The sequence below is a fragment of the Elephas maximus genome, chromosome 10 (assembly GCF_024166365.1).
Source record: "Elephas maximus indicus isolate mEleMax1 chromosome 10, mEleMax1 primary haplotype, whole genome shotgun sequence".
NCBI classification, from domain to species: domain Eukaryota; kingdom Metazoa; phylum Chordata; class Mammalia; order Proboscidea; family Elephantidae; genus Elephas; species Elephas maximus.
In genome coordinates this window covers 85799642-85815784 of record NC_064828.1, presented here as the reverse complement: position 1 = coordinate 85815784, position 16143 = coordinate 85799642, and the positions used below count along the sequence as shown (strand labels likewise).

Below are 16143 nucleotides of genomic sequence, written 5' to 3'. Positions count from 1 at the left end.
AAATTGTTAAATAACTTTTCCAAGGTTACACAGTGGCAAAGCCAGGAGTCGAATTTGGGTGTTTCTGAGTTGTCTGAGGTTCGAGAGATGGTCTAAGAAATTTGGGGAGGATGGACAGCAGAAGTGGGGGAGGGATGGTTTTGTTGTTGCTTCTGCTTTTGCTATTGTTTAAGGGCCAAGGGCCATTTCCAGCATGTAGAGTTGAGTGGGATGACCAGTTTGCAGTGCTCAGGGTTGGGTAGCTTATTTCACTGGAGTAATGGAGCAAAGTGGGATCATTGATTGCCAACAGGCAGAACAAGTAAAGCTGGGAGACTTGCTCCTTTCTGGGCCCCAGCTTCCCTCACCAAAGGGACTCTTTATCTCCCCCCTCCACACTGAAAACCAGTCTTGCTACCACTTAGCCCCAGGCTGTTCTCTTTTCTGGCCAGGGGAAAATGCCTGCAGGTTAGGGATGAGTTTAGAAGTATGACAGAGCAAAAAAATGTGAAAGACAGAAGAAGGAAAATGCGGCCTGGTTTCAGTTTGTCAGGCACTTTCTCATTTATCTGTTTGTTTGATCAGCAGCCACAACCCTATCAGGAGAGGCAAAGATTATCATCTCTTCATTTTACAAGAGGAAAAAAAAATGTAATCAGTGTAGGTTGTATGGCCATCAGTGGAAAAACCAGCCTAGGACTTGGAGCTTCTCCTCCAGGCTTCTTTGCCTAGGACTCAGATGCATTCACCCAACACATAAACAGCATGGTTAACATACCCCAGGACACTGAATGGCAAAATAATATCCTGAAATGCTGACAAGAAATGTTTTATTTTCATCTCAGAGGAGTTGCTTGTTTATATATATTATGTATATTATTTGGTTAATAAAAAAGTCACCCAAAAAAACCAAACCTGTTGCCCTTGAATCAGTTCTGACTCATGACAACTCACGTGTTACATACCTTTCTTATGCGGTGACACTGGGTGGGTTCGAACCACCAACCTTTAGGTTAGCATTAGTAGTTGAACACAAACTATTTGTACCACCTAGTTAATTGTTGTTAGTAACCATTGAGTCAGCCCCCTGACTTGTGGCGACCACATGTGTTAGAGAGTAGAACTGCTCCATAGGGTTTATCTTGGCTGTAATCCTTACGGAAACAGATCACCAGGTCTTTCTTCCATGGAACTGCTGGGGCACTTAATAACTATGCATCTTGAATCATTTAATTCTGTACCTAAAATACACCCAGATGCCCCTTTTCAGGTGCTTTGTCTTAGATATTCTGGATAGCAGCTGTTTTGTGAGTTAACACATTCATGACAGTAGATTTCCTCAGGGAGAGAACCTCTAGGCCTAGTCTTCCTCACCAGGACTGTTTGAGAAGGTGGATGGCTCTTCCAGCTGGCCACGCTGACCTTATCTGACTCCTTGTTGGTGGAGCTTTATGGAGCTTTTGTTTTGTTTCTCTTGCTTATCAGCTTAGTAGCTTGGAGCCAGGCTGGCTGAATGACACAGGCCCAAAATGGGCTCTGTACCATGTAAAATCTTGGTCCTCCCAGTTGTCTGGTAAATCAGTTAACCCATCACCAAACTCACGGAATGTTGCTTTGTGTTAAGCCCTGAAGTTGTAGGGTGGAGAAAATTATTAAAATACTTAGCAAGGTGCCTAACATTCGTTCATACTAGATATTGAGCTCCACCTGTATGCCAGGCTGTGTTCTAAGGGCTAGGGATGTAAAGATAGACCTGGTCCAGCCTTCATGGTCTGGTGAAGGGCACTGTCACTGCAGTGGGCAGTGAATGTATTATTGGTATTATCATTAAGGTTCTTAATGTAATAATAGTGATGTTATTAATAGAATGACAAGTGGTTTACCTTCTTGTTGAGCTTAAAAGTGAGGGGGGTTTATCACATTATCATACCCGATGGTCTGTCTGCATTTCGCTAACTGCTCTTTATCAAACCATCAGACTTTTGAGAATTCGAACTGTGTTTTTTCTCTGATGGCTGGAAGGTGCCCAGGGTTAAGGTTTATCACTCCTTTAGCTGGAGTAGAACTTCATCTATTAGGTTAGGAGCTTTGACCCTGGGGGTTCTATGTTCTAAGAATAGGAGCCCTGAGCATCTTTCTGGAGCTCTAGTCTGGCATCTTGCTAGCACCAGGTCTTTCTCTCTCTGGCTCAACTTTTTATAAGGACTGCAGTGTTCCTTAAATTAAGGAGGGGAATTATGAATGGGTGACGTTTGAACGACAAATTCTTTTATTTTTTTAATAACTTTATTGAGATGCAATTCTCATACCATGAAATTTACCCTTTTACGATACATAGTTCGTTATTTTTTAATTATATTCACAAAGTTGTGCAACTGTCACCACTGTGTAATTTCAAAACACTTCATTACCTCCAAAATAAGCCTGTATTTATTAACTCCCAATTTCCCTCTACCTCCAGCCCCTGGCAACTGCTAATCTACTTTCTGTGTCTATGGATTTACCAATTCCAAACATTTCACATAAATGGAATCATGTAATATGTAGCCTTATGTGTCTGGCTTCTTTCATTTAGCATAACGTTTTCAGGGCTCATCCGTGTTGTGGCACGCATCGGTACGTCATTCTTTTTTATGCCTGGCTAATAGTCTGTTGTATGTATTACTAAATTTTGTTTATCTGTTCATCAGTTGATGGACATTTGGCTTGTTTCCATTTTTTGGCTATTATAAACAGTGCTGCTGTGAATATCCGTGTATAAGTTTTTGTGTGGACGTATGTTTTCAGTTCTCTTAGGTAGATATTTAGGAGTGAAATTACTGGGTCATATTTTGGGTTTATGGTAACTCTGTGTTTAACTTTTTGAGGAACTGCCAAATGGTTTTCCAAAGCAGCTGCACCATTTTATAGTCCCACCAGCAGGGTATGAGGGTTGGCATTTCTCCACATTCTCACCAGCACTTGTTATTGTCTGTTTTCTTTGATCATAGCCATTGTAATGGGTGTGAAGTGGCATCTCCTTATGGTTTTGATTTGCACTTCCCTAATGACTAATGATATTGGACATCTTTTCATGTGCTCATTGGCTATTTGTTTGTCTTTTTTGGAGAAATATCGTTTAAATCTATTGTCCATTTTTTAATTGAGTTATTTGGCTTGTTGAGTTGTAAGAGTTCTTTCCATATTCTGCATACTCGTCCCTTGTCATATAAATGATTTGCAAATATTTTCTTCCCTTCTGTGGGTTGTCTTTTACTTTCTTGTTGGTGTCCTTTTTTTACACAAAGGTTTTTAATTTTGATGATGTCCAATTTATCCATGTTTTCTTTTATTGCTTTTGCATTTGGTGTCCTATCTAAGAAACCATTGTCTAATCCAAGATCACAAAGATTTGTTGTTGTTGTTAGGTGCCTTTGAGTTGATTTAGACTCGTAGCAACCTCATGTGTCACGGTAGAACTGCTCTAGGCTGTAATCTGTATGGGAGCAGATTTCCAGGTCTTCCTTCCACAGAGCTGCTGGGTAGGTTCAAACTACCAGCCTTTCAGTTAGTAGCCAAGCACTTAACCCTTAGTGGCATCAGGGCTCCTTCATAAAGATTTACTCTTATGTTTTCTTCTAAGATTTCTGTAATTTTAGCTCTTTCATGACCACTAAGTTCTTATATTGACCAAGGCATCAGAGACTCCTTTGAACTATTTGCTAGGGGTAGAGCATGGGTTGGGGGTTCTTATCCTAAGGCTCCCTTTGCTTGCCACCTTGATTAGCCAGTCAAGGACGTCGATCCTGGGAAGCACTGGTTCGTAGGTGTTTCTAGCTATTTTGAAGTTTATCTCATTTTATTGTCTCTTTCTCTCTCTTTTTTTTTTGATAAGGTAACAAATGAAGAGGACTTTATTAGAAAATTAGACTGCAAACCTGATCAGCATCTGAAGGTGGTTTCCATTTTTGGAAATACTGGAGATGGAAAGTCTCATACCCTCAACCACACTTTCTTTTATGGCCGTGAAGTCTTCAAAACCTCCCCTGCCCAGGAATCCTGCACTGTGGGAGTGTGGGCAGCCTATGACCCAGTCCACAAAGTAGCAGTGATAGACACAGAAGGGCTCTTAGGGGCCACAGTGAATCTAAGCCAGAGAACACGGCTGCTGCTTAAAGTCTTGGCCATCTCAGATCTGGTAATCTATCGAACTCATGCAGACCGGCTGCATAATGACCTCTTCAAGTTCCTGGGAGACGCCTCAGAAGCTTATCTGAAGCACTTCACAAAGGAGCTCAAGGCTACCACTGCCCGCTGTGGTCTGGATGTTCCCTTATCTACCTTGGGCCCTGCTGTCATCATTTTCCATGAGACTGTGCATACACAGTTACTGGGCTCTGGTGAGTAGATGGGTTGCTGTGACACAGATTGATCTTTCTGGTAACACAGAGGTGACCAATGGGCTGCGATAGCAACTTGGTGGTGGTGGATTGCCCAGAAAAATTTATGCCCAGGCAAGACAAAAGCAAGTGTTTCAAGAAGGATGGAGTGATCAGCCACATGAATATCTGCTTATAAGTGAAGCAGGATGGGGATTGAGAAGGGACAGTTTGCTTTGGCAATTGGCTTTTTCAACACACAGAGGTCATTTGTGATCTGGATAAGAGCTGTTTCGCTGGTATAGTGGTGATGAAAGCCTTATCCAAGTAGTATCTAGGAAGAATAGGAGGTGAATTAGAGACAATTGAGTATGTTCAACTCTTTCAAAGAGCTCTGTGTAAACAGCAGAAAATCGAAATAGTAACTGGAGGGACATGTGGAATTTGAAAGAATTTTCTTTAAAAATTTAAGTATTTGTGTACTAATGGAAATAATTCGTTAGAGAAGGGACAATCGCTGATGCAAGAATGAGGGAGAGCAGGAACAACTGGAGTGATGCACAAGTCGAAGGGCTGGCCTTAGGAGCATGGGCGTTCAGCCATGGTAGCAAGAGAGAGGGTGGAATATATGGGCACAGTTGCAGGGAAGTAGGTAGATGTAGTAGGATGTGGCGGGGGGGCGGGGGTGTGTGTGTGTGTAGGTTCTTACTGTTTATATTTTCTTAGAGAAACAGGAAGTGAGATCATCACCTCCTGTATGGGAGGCTGAGGGAGGAGGAGTAACTGCAGTAATTGGGTACAGGGTGGGCAGTAGTACTGGCGCCTAAAACAGTTAAAGTGTTTACTTGTTCATTCAGTCAACAAAGGTTATTGAGTGCACAATGTCACCTGCTGACCAGTGGAGCACAGAGCTGAGAAAAACATTCTCTACCTTCTAATAGCTCACAGGAAACCCTGGTGGTGGTGTGCTTAAGAGCTACGGCTGCTAACCAAAAGGTTGGCAGTTCAAATCCACCAGGTGCTCCTTGGAAACTCTGTGGGGCAGTTCCACTCTGTTCTATAGGGTTGCTATGAGTTGGAATCGACTTGACGGCAGTGGGTTTTGGTTTTTCTGGTTTGAATAGCTCACAGTGTAGGTGGGAAGACCAGGAGGTATTCTGTTCTGTGGTAGATGTAGGCACCGGAGGTGTGGGAGTGTAGAGGAGGGACACTTTACTCCTCTTAATGAGGCCTAGGAAAGAGGAAGTGAAATTTGAACTCTGAAAACCCTGACTAGATAGAGGAGGGAAGGAAAGATGTTCTAGGAAGCGCAGACACCCAATGGATTAAGTTGTGTTCAGGGAACTGCAGGTAGTTCTACAGTTGTTGTTGTTGTTGTTAGCTGCTGTTGAGTCAGTTCCAACTCATGGTGACCCCATGTGTGTGCAGAGTAGAACTGCTCCATAGGGTTTTCGAGGTTGTGACCTTTTGGAAACAGATCGTTCGGTGTGTCTTCTGAGGTACCTCTGGGTGGGTTTGAACTGCTAGCCTTTTAGCTGGTAGTCGAGCACTTAATTGTTTGTGCCACCCAGGGACTCTAGTTCTATAGTAACTTCCTAAATTACATTTTAGCCCCCTTCAGTGCCCTCGCAGCATCCAGAGTGATCTTTTTAAAAGTTTAAATTCAGGTCATGTCACACTCCTGCCATCACATACCTGTCAGTGGCTTTCTCCTATATTCAAACTCCTAAATATGGTATATTCACTCTAAATCCTACCTACGCCTCTAACCTTCTTAGTTCTCCTCCCTATTCTGTAGTTACCCTTCCCCACCACTGAACAGCACACACACAAATACACACATACACACCGCACATTGGTGTGTGTGTGTGTTCATTCTCTCTACTAGCCATACCAGTCTTTTCTGTGGTAGCTTTATCATATGCTGCTCTGTCTGTTTGGGATACTCTTCCCCTAGTTATCCAGGCATTTTTCAGATTCAGCTCAACTGTCACCCATGAAGCATCTCCTGACTATCCCCTATAAAGTCGTCCCTCCTACACCCTAGTGGCTACACTCTCATTACATTTCCTGTTTATTTCCATCAGAGCACCTATCAGTCTTCGAAATCATCCTGTATGTTTGCTTACTCATTCTTGGTCTTTTCCCATTAGAATGGAAACTCCATGAAGGCAGTAACCTTGCCTCTCTTATTCACTGCTGTATCTAAATAGCCTGGATCAGCGATTGACACACAGTAGGATGTCATCAAATGTTTGGTGAACAAATAAATGGAGAGGCTCAGTGCGTCTGGAGCATAGATTGTGTGGGAGGAGTGGTGGAGGTACTCAGTGATTAGATTATGGTTGGCCTTGATACATTCTGAAGTATGATCAGAGCCCCTGAAGGATTTAAGCAGGGAATCTATATTTGTAAAAGATCACCCTGGCAGCCTGTGGTAGAATGAATTATAGGGGCATGCCTGGAGGCAGGGGGACCAGTCAGGAGGTTATCATGGTACTTAAGTGAGAAGTGATGGGGACTGAGCCAGGGCAGTGGCAGTTGAAGGGCAGTGGACAGTGGGGCAATATTAGGAAGTAGAATCTGAAGGAGCCTGGGACCAGTTGATTCCTGGTGGTACCGGTGACTCATGACCTATAGGAAAATAAGAAATCCAAATGTTCCGAATGGAGATTTGGTGATGGAAGAACCCCTGTTAGTTGGGCAACTGGAGGAAGAAGAGACTCATTAGAAAATGGCTATGGAGTATGGAAAGGAGGTGAGAAATGCTGCCTTTAGGATGCCTTCTGTGATCAGTACATTGATAACCACTTTTGATCTTTACAATTTTTGCATCCAAAACATATATTGAGTCCATCTACTGAGTACTACCACTGCCGAATTTCTATACAAATGTTGGTGAAACTGTGGGCAAGCTAATACCTTGTGTGTCGGTAGTTTTCTCACACCTTTGTCAGCACAAGACCAGAGTTTTCAAAGTAGCTGTAAATTGTAAGCGTTTGTTAGTAGGTGACTGGTTAAATATGTCCTCTGGGTGGAATACCATGTAGCTGTTAAAAAGAATAAGGAACTTCTCAGAATATATCATGACAAGGGCACAGTCTGTTATCGAGTAATAGAAGCAAATCACATGTATGTGTTGGTAAGTGTGTGGACAAAAAGAGTCTGAAAGGGCGAATGCTGAGCTTTAGTTACCTTTGGGAGGTAGGAGGGAACAGAGAACATAACATTACTTTTATGCTTTGTTTTTTTTTTCTTTTTATAATGAGCAGATTGTTTTTTAGGCCCTTAACTAAAGTATAGAATTGAAGCATACGTGTAGAAAAGTGAGTATCATATCAAAAGAGTATAGCTTTAGAAAAAGCATTTTGATGATTCCACAAAAAGTTTGAATTATCATATGACCCAGCAATTCCACTTGTAGGTATATACACATATTCAGACAAATGCTTGTACACTAATGTTCATAGCAGCATTCTTAACAGTAACCAAAAGGTGGAAACAACCTAAATGTCTATCAACAGATGTGATCTAGCCATCCAGTGGAATATTACTCAGCCATAAAAAGGAATTACTGATACATGCTACAGTGTGGATGAACCTCAAAAACATTCTGCTAAGTGAAAAAAGTGAAAGAAGCCAGACGCATATGATTCCATTTATATGAAATATCCAGAATAGATAAATCCATAGAGATGGAAAGCAGATCAGTGATTGCCAGGGGCTGCAGGAAGGGGAAGATGGGAAGTTTCTTTTGAGGTGATAAAAATGTTTTGGAGCCAGAAGGAGGTGATGGTTGTACAACATTGTGAATGTACTAAATGCCACTGAACTGTACATTTTAAAATAGTTTTGTTACGTGAATTTCATCTCAATTAAAAAAAATTGTACAGCTTGGTGAATTTTCACTACTTGAACACACCCATGTAATCAGTACCAAATCAAGAAACACAAGCACCGGCCACATGAGTCCTCCTCACGCTTCCTTCTGGAGAAGGGTAAGCTGAATTCTAACAACATAGATTAGTTCTGCCTGTTTACGTACTTTATATGTAAGGAGTCAGACTACGTATTACTTTTATAATGAAAGGTAACTTAAAAAAAAAAGAAGTCACTACTCATGTGCCGCAATTTCCGCTTCTACAGATCATCCCTCAGAGGTGCCAGAGAAGCTCATCCAGGACCGGTTCCGGAAGCTGGGCCGCTTCCCTGAAGCCTTCAGTTCCATTCACTATAAGGGAACAAGGACTTACAACCCCCCCACAGACTTCTCTGGGCTCCGGCGTGCTTTGGAGCAGCAACTAGAGAACAATACCACCCGTTCTCCCCGGCACCCAGGGGTCATCTTCAAAGCCCTGAAGGTCAGTTGGCTCTTGCCCCAAGTGCTTCTCACTGGGATACCAGTGAGTGGTGAGAACACTCTGTTCTCCAGCTTTTTTTTTGTTCTGGTGATTGGAAGTCTGGGCTGGACAGAGAAGTTGTAAGAAAAGGGGACTCATGAGTAGAGTTTGCACCTGTCAAATGCCCTCCTCATCTTGCTAGGAGTATGAATACTAAGGAATCCTGGGTAATAATTAAAAAGTGAAGGCTTCTCATCTTGGAGAAAAGTTAGGCTTTTGGGGAATAGGAAAGAACTTTCATTCCTGTGTGGTGTGGCTCAGCCCTGGTGAGTTGACCTTGTATTAAGGCTCCGTCATGTGGACAACCTCTGTGCTTTTCTTTATATCAACCTTTTTTTTTTTTTTTTTTAACTTAAGTTACTTTAAGAAGGAACTTTTTGTTATCACTGTAAATAGAAAACTAGTATCACAGGTAGAAGATCAACCAAACCAAAAAACAAAAATACCAAAATAACAGTAATAACTACTGGTTATTTATTATGTACCAAAGTTCTGAGCACTGTGCTTGAATTAGTTCATTCAATCCTTACACCAACTCTGAGTTAAGTACTATTATTATCTTCACTGTGCACATGAAGAAACTGAGGCACAGAGAGGTGAAGTAATTGGTTACACACAATTATCAAGTGACAGTAGGCACAAACCCAGGCCATTTTATTCTAGAGTTCACTGTCATAATCAGGAGGACTGTTGCTCATGGAAGGTTCTGAAACTTTGGCCTGTTTTTTCTTTATTTAAAAGGGAGATTAGCAAATGATAAAGAAATACTATTACCTAAGTGAGACTTTCTCCTTGAAAGAAACTGAACTTTTGAAAAGACTTGAAAAGGGACTAATTTATTTTTGTAGTGTTATTTTGTTATTGTTGGGAATGTACGCAGCAAACCATACACCAATTCAGCAGTTTCTACATGTACAATTCAGTGACATTGATTGCATTCTTGGAGTTGTGCAACTATTCTCACCCTCCTTTCTGAGTTGTCCCTCACCCATTAACATAAACTCACTGCCCCTGAAGGTTCCTATCTAATCTCTCAAGTTGCTGTTGTCATTTTGATTCATTACAGATAGTTCTTAAAAGAGCATAATGATCAAGGCAGACATTTTTTACTAGTTAAGCTAAACTATTGTTTGATTTTAAGAAGACATCGGGACATTTTTAAGTGTTAAAGATTATCTTAGGGCAATAGTTTCAGGAATCCATCCAGTCCCCATGGTTCCAGAAAGTCTAGAGTACATGAGAATTTGAAATTCTATTCTGCATTTATCCCCTTTTCGTCTTCTATAGAATCTTTGATCAAAATGTTCAGTAATGGTGGGACTATTTTCTCCTGTGGATTTTGATGTTACTCAATGTCTGTGTACTACCTATAATCATGTCCTGTACCACCTAAAATCCACCTTGGATACCACTAGTGATATGAGAATTGTCTTTTGGGAAACTCCTTTTAAAGCAAATTGTTTTTCTTGTGTATCCCAACAGTAGTGTCAATGTGTTGGTTCTATAATACAGGAAAATCCTGTTATAAAGCACATAAATCCATAGATTGTTTCCCTTCAGCAAATCCTGATAGCTGGTGCTTGCTTCTTTGTAACACAGAGAGCTGCCACCTTTGTGGGCTGCTAGCCCTCCAAACATTCCAGGGTGCTACGTAACCTGTCTTAGCCCTCAAGGATTTGCCTGTGCCCTCCCTCCACCCCCCTTTTTTTTGCTTTTAATCAAATGGTGTTTCTTAGGCCTCACAGGTACTTGGATAGTTAGAGATTACTGTACTGGGTATTATCACCTCACTCCTAAAGTGGTACAGCCAGTATACGACTTCTGCATTATCCCAGCCATCAACAGGCAAGCAATTGCCGAAACAATAGCAGTGATAGAAACGGATTAGGATGCTTTGAACACTGTGACTTGAGGTATTAGGGATTATTGGAAATTGCCGTTTTAGAGTTGGCTAGGTAGTTGCAATGAAATTTTGATATCTTTTCATACATGCTCTCGTCAAAGCATTCTCTGAGCCCAGTAAAGCTGGCAAAAAAGTTTTCCTGAAAGAAATTTAAAAGTTGGTGATTGATATCATTATGGGAATAAGAATTCTGATTTTGGGACTGTTTTCTCAATGATCAATTTATATTGTATCTGTCTAAATTCATATCCTCTGGTTTACATAAGTAATACATGCTTACTGTAGAAAACGTGGGTTCTGCAGCCAAGTATAATGATGAAAACAAAGACACGTAGAGATAAACACTGTTAACATTTTAATGTATGTCCTCACAGTATGTGTTCTGTGCATTAAAAAATACATATGTAGCTTTCGTAATGTTATACATGAAAATTTGTAATCCTTTTAGCAATTAACATTTTAAACACTTTATCATTATATGGTTTTGTTTTGAGAGCTGCTCAATATTTCATTGTCTAAATGTACCAAAATAACAGTTGGTGGATGAGAGATTGTCAATTTTCCCTATTATAAATAACCCCAAACTAAATATCATAAAAGTTCTTTCTATATTTGGAATTATTTTTCCTAGGTTATACTCCCTTGAAGTAGAATTATTATGTCATGACGGTGTGTCTGTCAATATTTTAACAGTGAGCATCTGTCAGATTTCCATCATTTCACATAGTTGGATATGTAATCCTATTGAAGCATTTTTGCTCTCTTTTTTCTATTTTGCCTATTTTTAGTATTTCAGGAATTTTATTTTAATATAACCTCTTATCTTTATCATTCCTCATAATGGATCCCGTGAGAATACTGCCTCCTTTTTGTAGTTGGCTTTGTGCAATCCCTTGTGCTACCATGCCTCAGGCCCTGTAGCCCGAGTACAGAGCACCAGGAAGGAAGCAGGGCCTATGGGTGGTGCCCCAGAGGGATCCTGGGGGGTGGATGGGGCAGGGGGAGTATTAAGGAGTAAACACAAGGAGATTGGAGCTAGTGATGAGGGTATCCAGTTGGGGTAGGGGCTAGAGATTTGGGCCTGGGAGGGATGGGAAGAAAGAGGTAAGAGAAGGGGGTTTGACATAAAGCTAGGCAGGCCCTATTACACAGGAGCAAAACTTCAGGTGTATACTGATGTGCTCAATAAACCTGTTGAGTTTAAAAGGCTTACAGTGGGGCAAAATGTTGAACAATTAGTGAACCTGGGTAAATTGTATATGGCAGTTCCTTGTACTATCCTCCCAAAGTTTTCTATATGTTTGAAATTATGTCAAAGTGAAATGTTACCCACCCTACCTCCACCCACCCCCCACCGCCGCCCCCCCCCCCCAAAAAAAAAGGTTTGGGAATTTTTACATAGTGATTAAAAGCTTGGGTTCTGGAGTCAGACTTGTGTTGGAATTCCAGCTCTACCACTTACCAGCTGTTTGACTTGGGAAATTCCTTCATTCATTCAAAAAATAAATGAGTGTCCGTCTCTGCCAAGTAGTGTTTGAGGTGCTGAGAATACTGTGGTGAACAAGATAGAAAAAATTTCTGCCCTTAAAATACTTCCTCTTCAAACCTATTTTATCATCTGTAATATAGAATCTTCCTAATGAGATTGAAGTGGGGATAAAATGAGAACATAATTGAAGAAACAGAATAATTGGCATATAGTACTTGAAGCACTTAACTGATGAAGGTGAAAGACCACATCCTTCAGTGTGGATTACACCTCAACATAAAGAAAACAAAAATCGTCACAACTGGACCAATAAGCAACGTCATGATAAACAGAAAGGAGATTGAGGTTGTTAAGGATTTCATTTTACTTGAACCCACAATCAACAGCCGTGGAAGCAGCAGTCGAGAAATCAGAAGATGCATTGCATCGGGCAAGTCTACTGCAAAAGACCTCTTTCAAGTGTCGAAAAGCAAAGATGTCACCTTGAAGACTAAGGTGCGCCTGACCCAAGCCATGGTGTTTTCAGTCGCCTCCTCTACATGTGAAAGCTGGATGATGAATAAAGAAAACCGAAGAAGAATTGATGCCTTTGAATTTTGGTGTTGGAGAAGAATGTTGAGTATACCGTGGACTGCCAAAAGAACGAACAAATCTGTCTTGGAAGAAGTACAACCAGAATGCCCCTTGGAAGCAAAGATGGTGAGACTGTGTCTCACATACTTTGGACAAGTTGTCAGGAGGGATCAGTCCCTGGAGAAGAGCGTCATGCTTGGTAAAGTAGAGGGTCAGCAAAAAATAGGAAAACCCTCAATAAGATGGATTGACACAGTGGCTGCAACAATGGACTTAAGCATTTAACATTTTTTAAATTATAAAAGGAATGTCTGTACATGATGTATACTTTAAGCATTACACAAACTGGTGAAGTAGGTACTAGTTAGGTCCACTTTCCTTCTCCCACCTCTTCTCATTACTCTGTACTGATAACTGTTAACATATTCTTGCACATGATTCTAGAAATTTTTAATGCTACATAAGTGCATATATGAATATGTTTATAATTACATATTTTTTCACCTTAAATAAATGAGAGCACAGAGAAGTTAAGCTCTTTTCTTCTCCCTTATCGCTTACCAGTCTGCAGATAACCAGTTTTAGTAGTTTCTTATATATATGCTTCTAAAAATTTTCAGTGCTATGCAAGTGGGTGTTTTGTATACACATATATATCTTTTTTCCCTTTATAAAAAGAATAATACCATTCATACTATTCTACAGCTTTTGCTTCTTTTTTCAACTTGCTTTTTTCACTTAATTATGCATCTTGGTTATTCTGTATTACCCAGTGCTGACAAGTTGATTCCGACTCATAGCGACCCTATAGGACAGAGTAGAACTGCCCCATAGAGTTTCCAAGTATGTAGTATATCCCTCATTCTTTTTTTAATTGTGGTGAAAATATACATACTAAAACATTTGCCAACATCACAACTATGCCTCATTCTTTTTAATGCCGTTAATATACTTTAAAAAAGTTATTGGTGATATACTGTTCACGAGGTTCCAGCTGACTGATGCAGCCCTACTGGATTCAAAGGGAGCCCAAGTGCTACTTTGCCTATTTGTTATTGAACAGGAGATGTGAGAAATGAGAAATTATGAAGCGTTTGTAGCCTGCACGAGAGAGAAAGAGGGATAGATTAGAGAGACTGTGGTGGTTCAGTGGTAAAATTCCTACTTTCCATGTGGGAGACCCATGTGTAATTCCAGCCAATGCACTTCAAGTGCAGCCACGGCTCGTGTGTCAGTGGAGGCTCGCGTATTGCTGTGGTGCTGAACAGGCTTCGGTGGAGGTTCCAGACTAAGACAGGATAGGAGGGAAGATCTGGTGATCTACTTAAGGAAAATCAGCCAGTGAAATCCTGCGGCCCTCAGTGGTTCTATCCTGCTGTGCTTGGGGTCACTGCACCTTGGGGGCAACTTGAGGACAACTAACAAGAGCAACAACACAACAGCCGATTTTTCAATTTCTGCCCGAGTGGCCTGTCTGTACATGCCTGGGAATGGTTTCCCTATTCATCCTGCTGACAGGATCACATTTCCTGCCCCTCAGCCACGTTGTGGCTCAGGCCCCTATTGAGTTATTTCCCGCTTTCTGACCACTTGTTCCTTTGCTGAGAATCTACTGTAGCAACAGCCCAGGTACCTACCAGCAGAGCATATCCTGGCTGAACAGGTAAATGTTTTAAAGGAAAGAAATGCTCAGGGCCCTGCTGAATAGTAGTTAACTATGGTTGTCTGTGTTTGTAGTTCTGAATAACTAGGAGCTGTTTTCTAAAATTGAATTTGTATAAGTTTTATCTAATTTTTTCTTCAGCCTGCTATCTCTAAATGTAGAAATTCTGACTTTCCAATTCTGTCACTATCAGGAAGCATATATTAAATATTTATAAAGTTGTGTTGTGTTGTTGGGGGATAGGAATCATTGATTACCTAAGAGACTCCATCTTGAACCAGAAAAGTTACTGCTAGCCTTAGATGATTGGGGCTAACCTTATAGGTACAATAGAAGGAGCCATACTGTTGCTATGGCAACTGAAGGTTGAGATCATCTGGTCTCCAGGCAACCTTTTCCAGACTTGCTTCAAATGCTTTTCCAAACTTTCTCACGAGAGGCCCTTCCCTGCCTTCCTCTTCCAGCTTTGGGACCTTGGGAGGAGGAGAGCCCAAGAAATGCTGGGATAACGTGAGATTTGGAATTTTTGAACAGGGTAAGTGTATGGATTGGTCCGTAGTGTCTACACTGGGGAAGAAAACTCAGGTTATAGAGGAAGGAGGCTAGTTCTCCCTACCCTAGTAGTTAAAATATACTAAAGTTAATGTTACAGTCTTGTACCCTTGATTCTTGTAAGGCTTACTGAAGCGTGTCAGGGTCTGATTCTTTTTGCCAGCTCTTCATTGACTTGTGAGGGAAGTGAGATGCTTTTGCGGGCATAGGTGATCAGCACCCGAAGCGATGTGACTGGTTTGTCTAGGAGTTCTTGTCTTTCTGATGTCATAAGAGGTTACTGTTGCCTTGGTCAGCCCAAGCCAACAGTTCATTTGTTTAGGGCAGGGAACGATGGAAGTTCTGTGAGCATATATACCATGGGGAATTAGACTGCAGGGTGTTTCATGCCAGGCCTTGAGATACTTAGACATTTTCCTGAAGAACTTTCAGAAATGTAAACCAGAACACTTGGGTTTGAAACAGGAAGAACCTTGTGCTGTCACTGTTACTGGGCTACAATTTTATATTTCCATAGCTGGTGAATTCAGGCTAAATTTGACATTATTTATCCTTAGGAAAACCTGTACTCAGGTTACCTCCAGTTATTCAGCTTAGCCTCAGTTTTTCTCTGGGACTAGCCATGCTCTTTTTGGCTTCCACCGTGCCTTGTGCAGTGGCTTCTACCTTCCTTAGTTAACTGTTTTTTTCGTAGTCTATCACCTCATTAGATATATGAGTATTCTTTTTTTTTTTTTTTTAATTGTAGTGCACTATATATAACATGTTAGTAAGGTTTTCACTGGGTAATTCTTTTCAGAAGTAGACTGCTGAGTCCTTCTTCCTAGTCTGTCTCAGTCTGGAACCTCAGCTGGAACCTGTCTGCCATGGGTGCCCTGCTGGTATTTGAATACCAGTGGCATAGCTTCCAGCATCATAGCAACACACAAGCCTCCACAGTACAACAAACCAATAGATGCATGGGGGTAAAGCAAAGTGTTGAAAAGCAAAGATGTCACCTTGAAGACTTAAGGTGCACCTCACCCAAACCATGATGTTTTTAGTTGCCTCATATGCATGTGAAAGCTGGACAATGAGTAGGAAGACCAAAGAAGAATTGACACCTTTGAATTGTGGTTTTGGTGAAGAATATTGAATATACCATGGACTGCCAAAAGAACAAACAAATCCATCTTGGAAGACGTACAACCAGAATGCTCCTTAGAAGCAAGGACAGTGAAGACTAC

The 16143-nt window shown here is 41.1% G+C and overlaps 1 protein-coding gene across 3 annotated transcripts in view; it reads left to right on the top strand.

The window, feature by feature from the left end:
- The window catches only part of ZFYVE1 (zinc finger FYVE-type containing 1), a 56907-nt gene that overhangs the window by 20821 nt on the left and 19943 nt on the right, over positions 1-16143 (top strand). For all 3 annotated transcript variants that reach the window (XM_049897995.1, XM_049897994.1, XM_049897993.1), the window contains 2 exons: positions 3854-4358; positions 8484-8698. Coding sequence is in view for 2 of the 3 variants with exons in the window: in XM_049897994.1 (XP_049753951.1) it covers positions 3854-4358; positions 8484-8698 (720 nt within the window). In the remaining variant the exon portion in view is untranslated. The remainder of the gene's footprint in view (positions 1-3853; positions 4359-8483; positions 8699-16143) is intronic.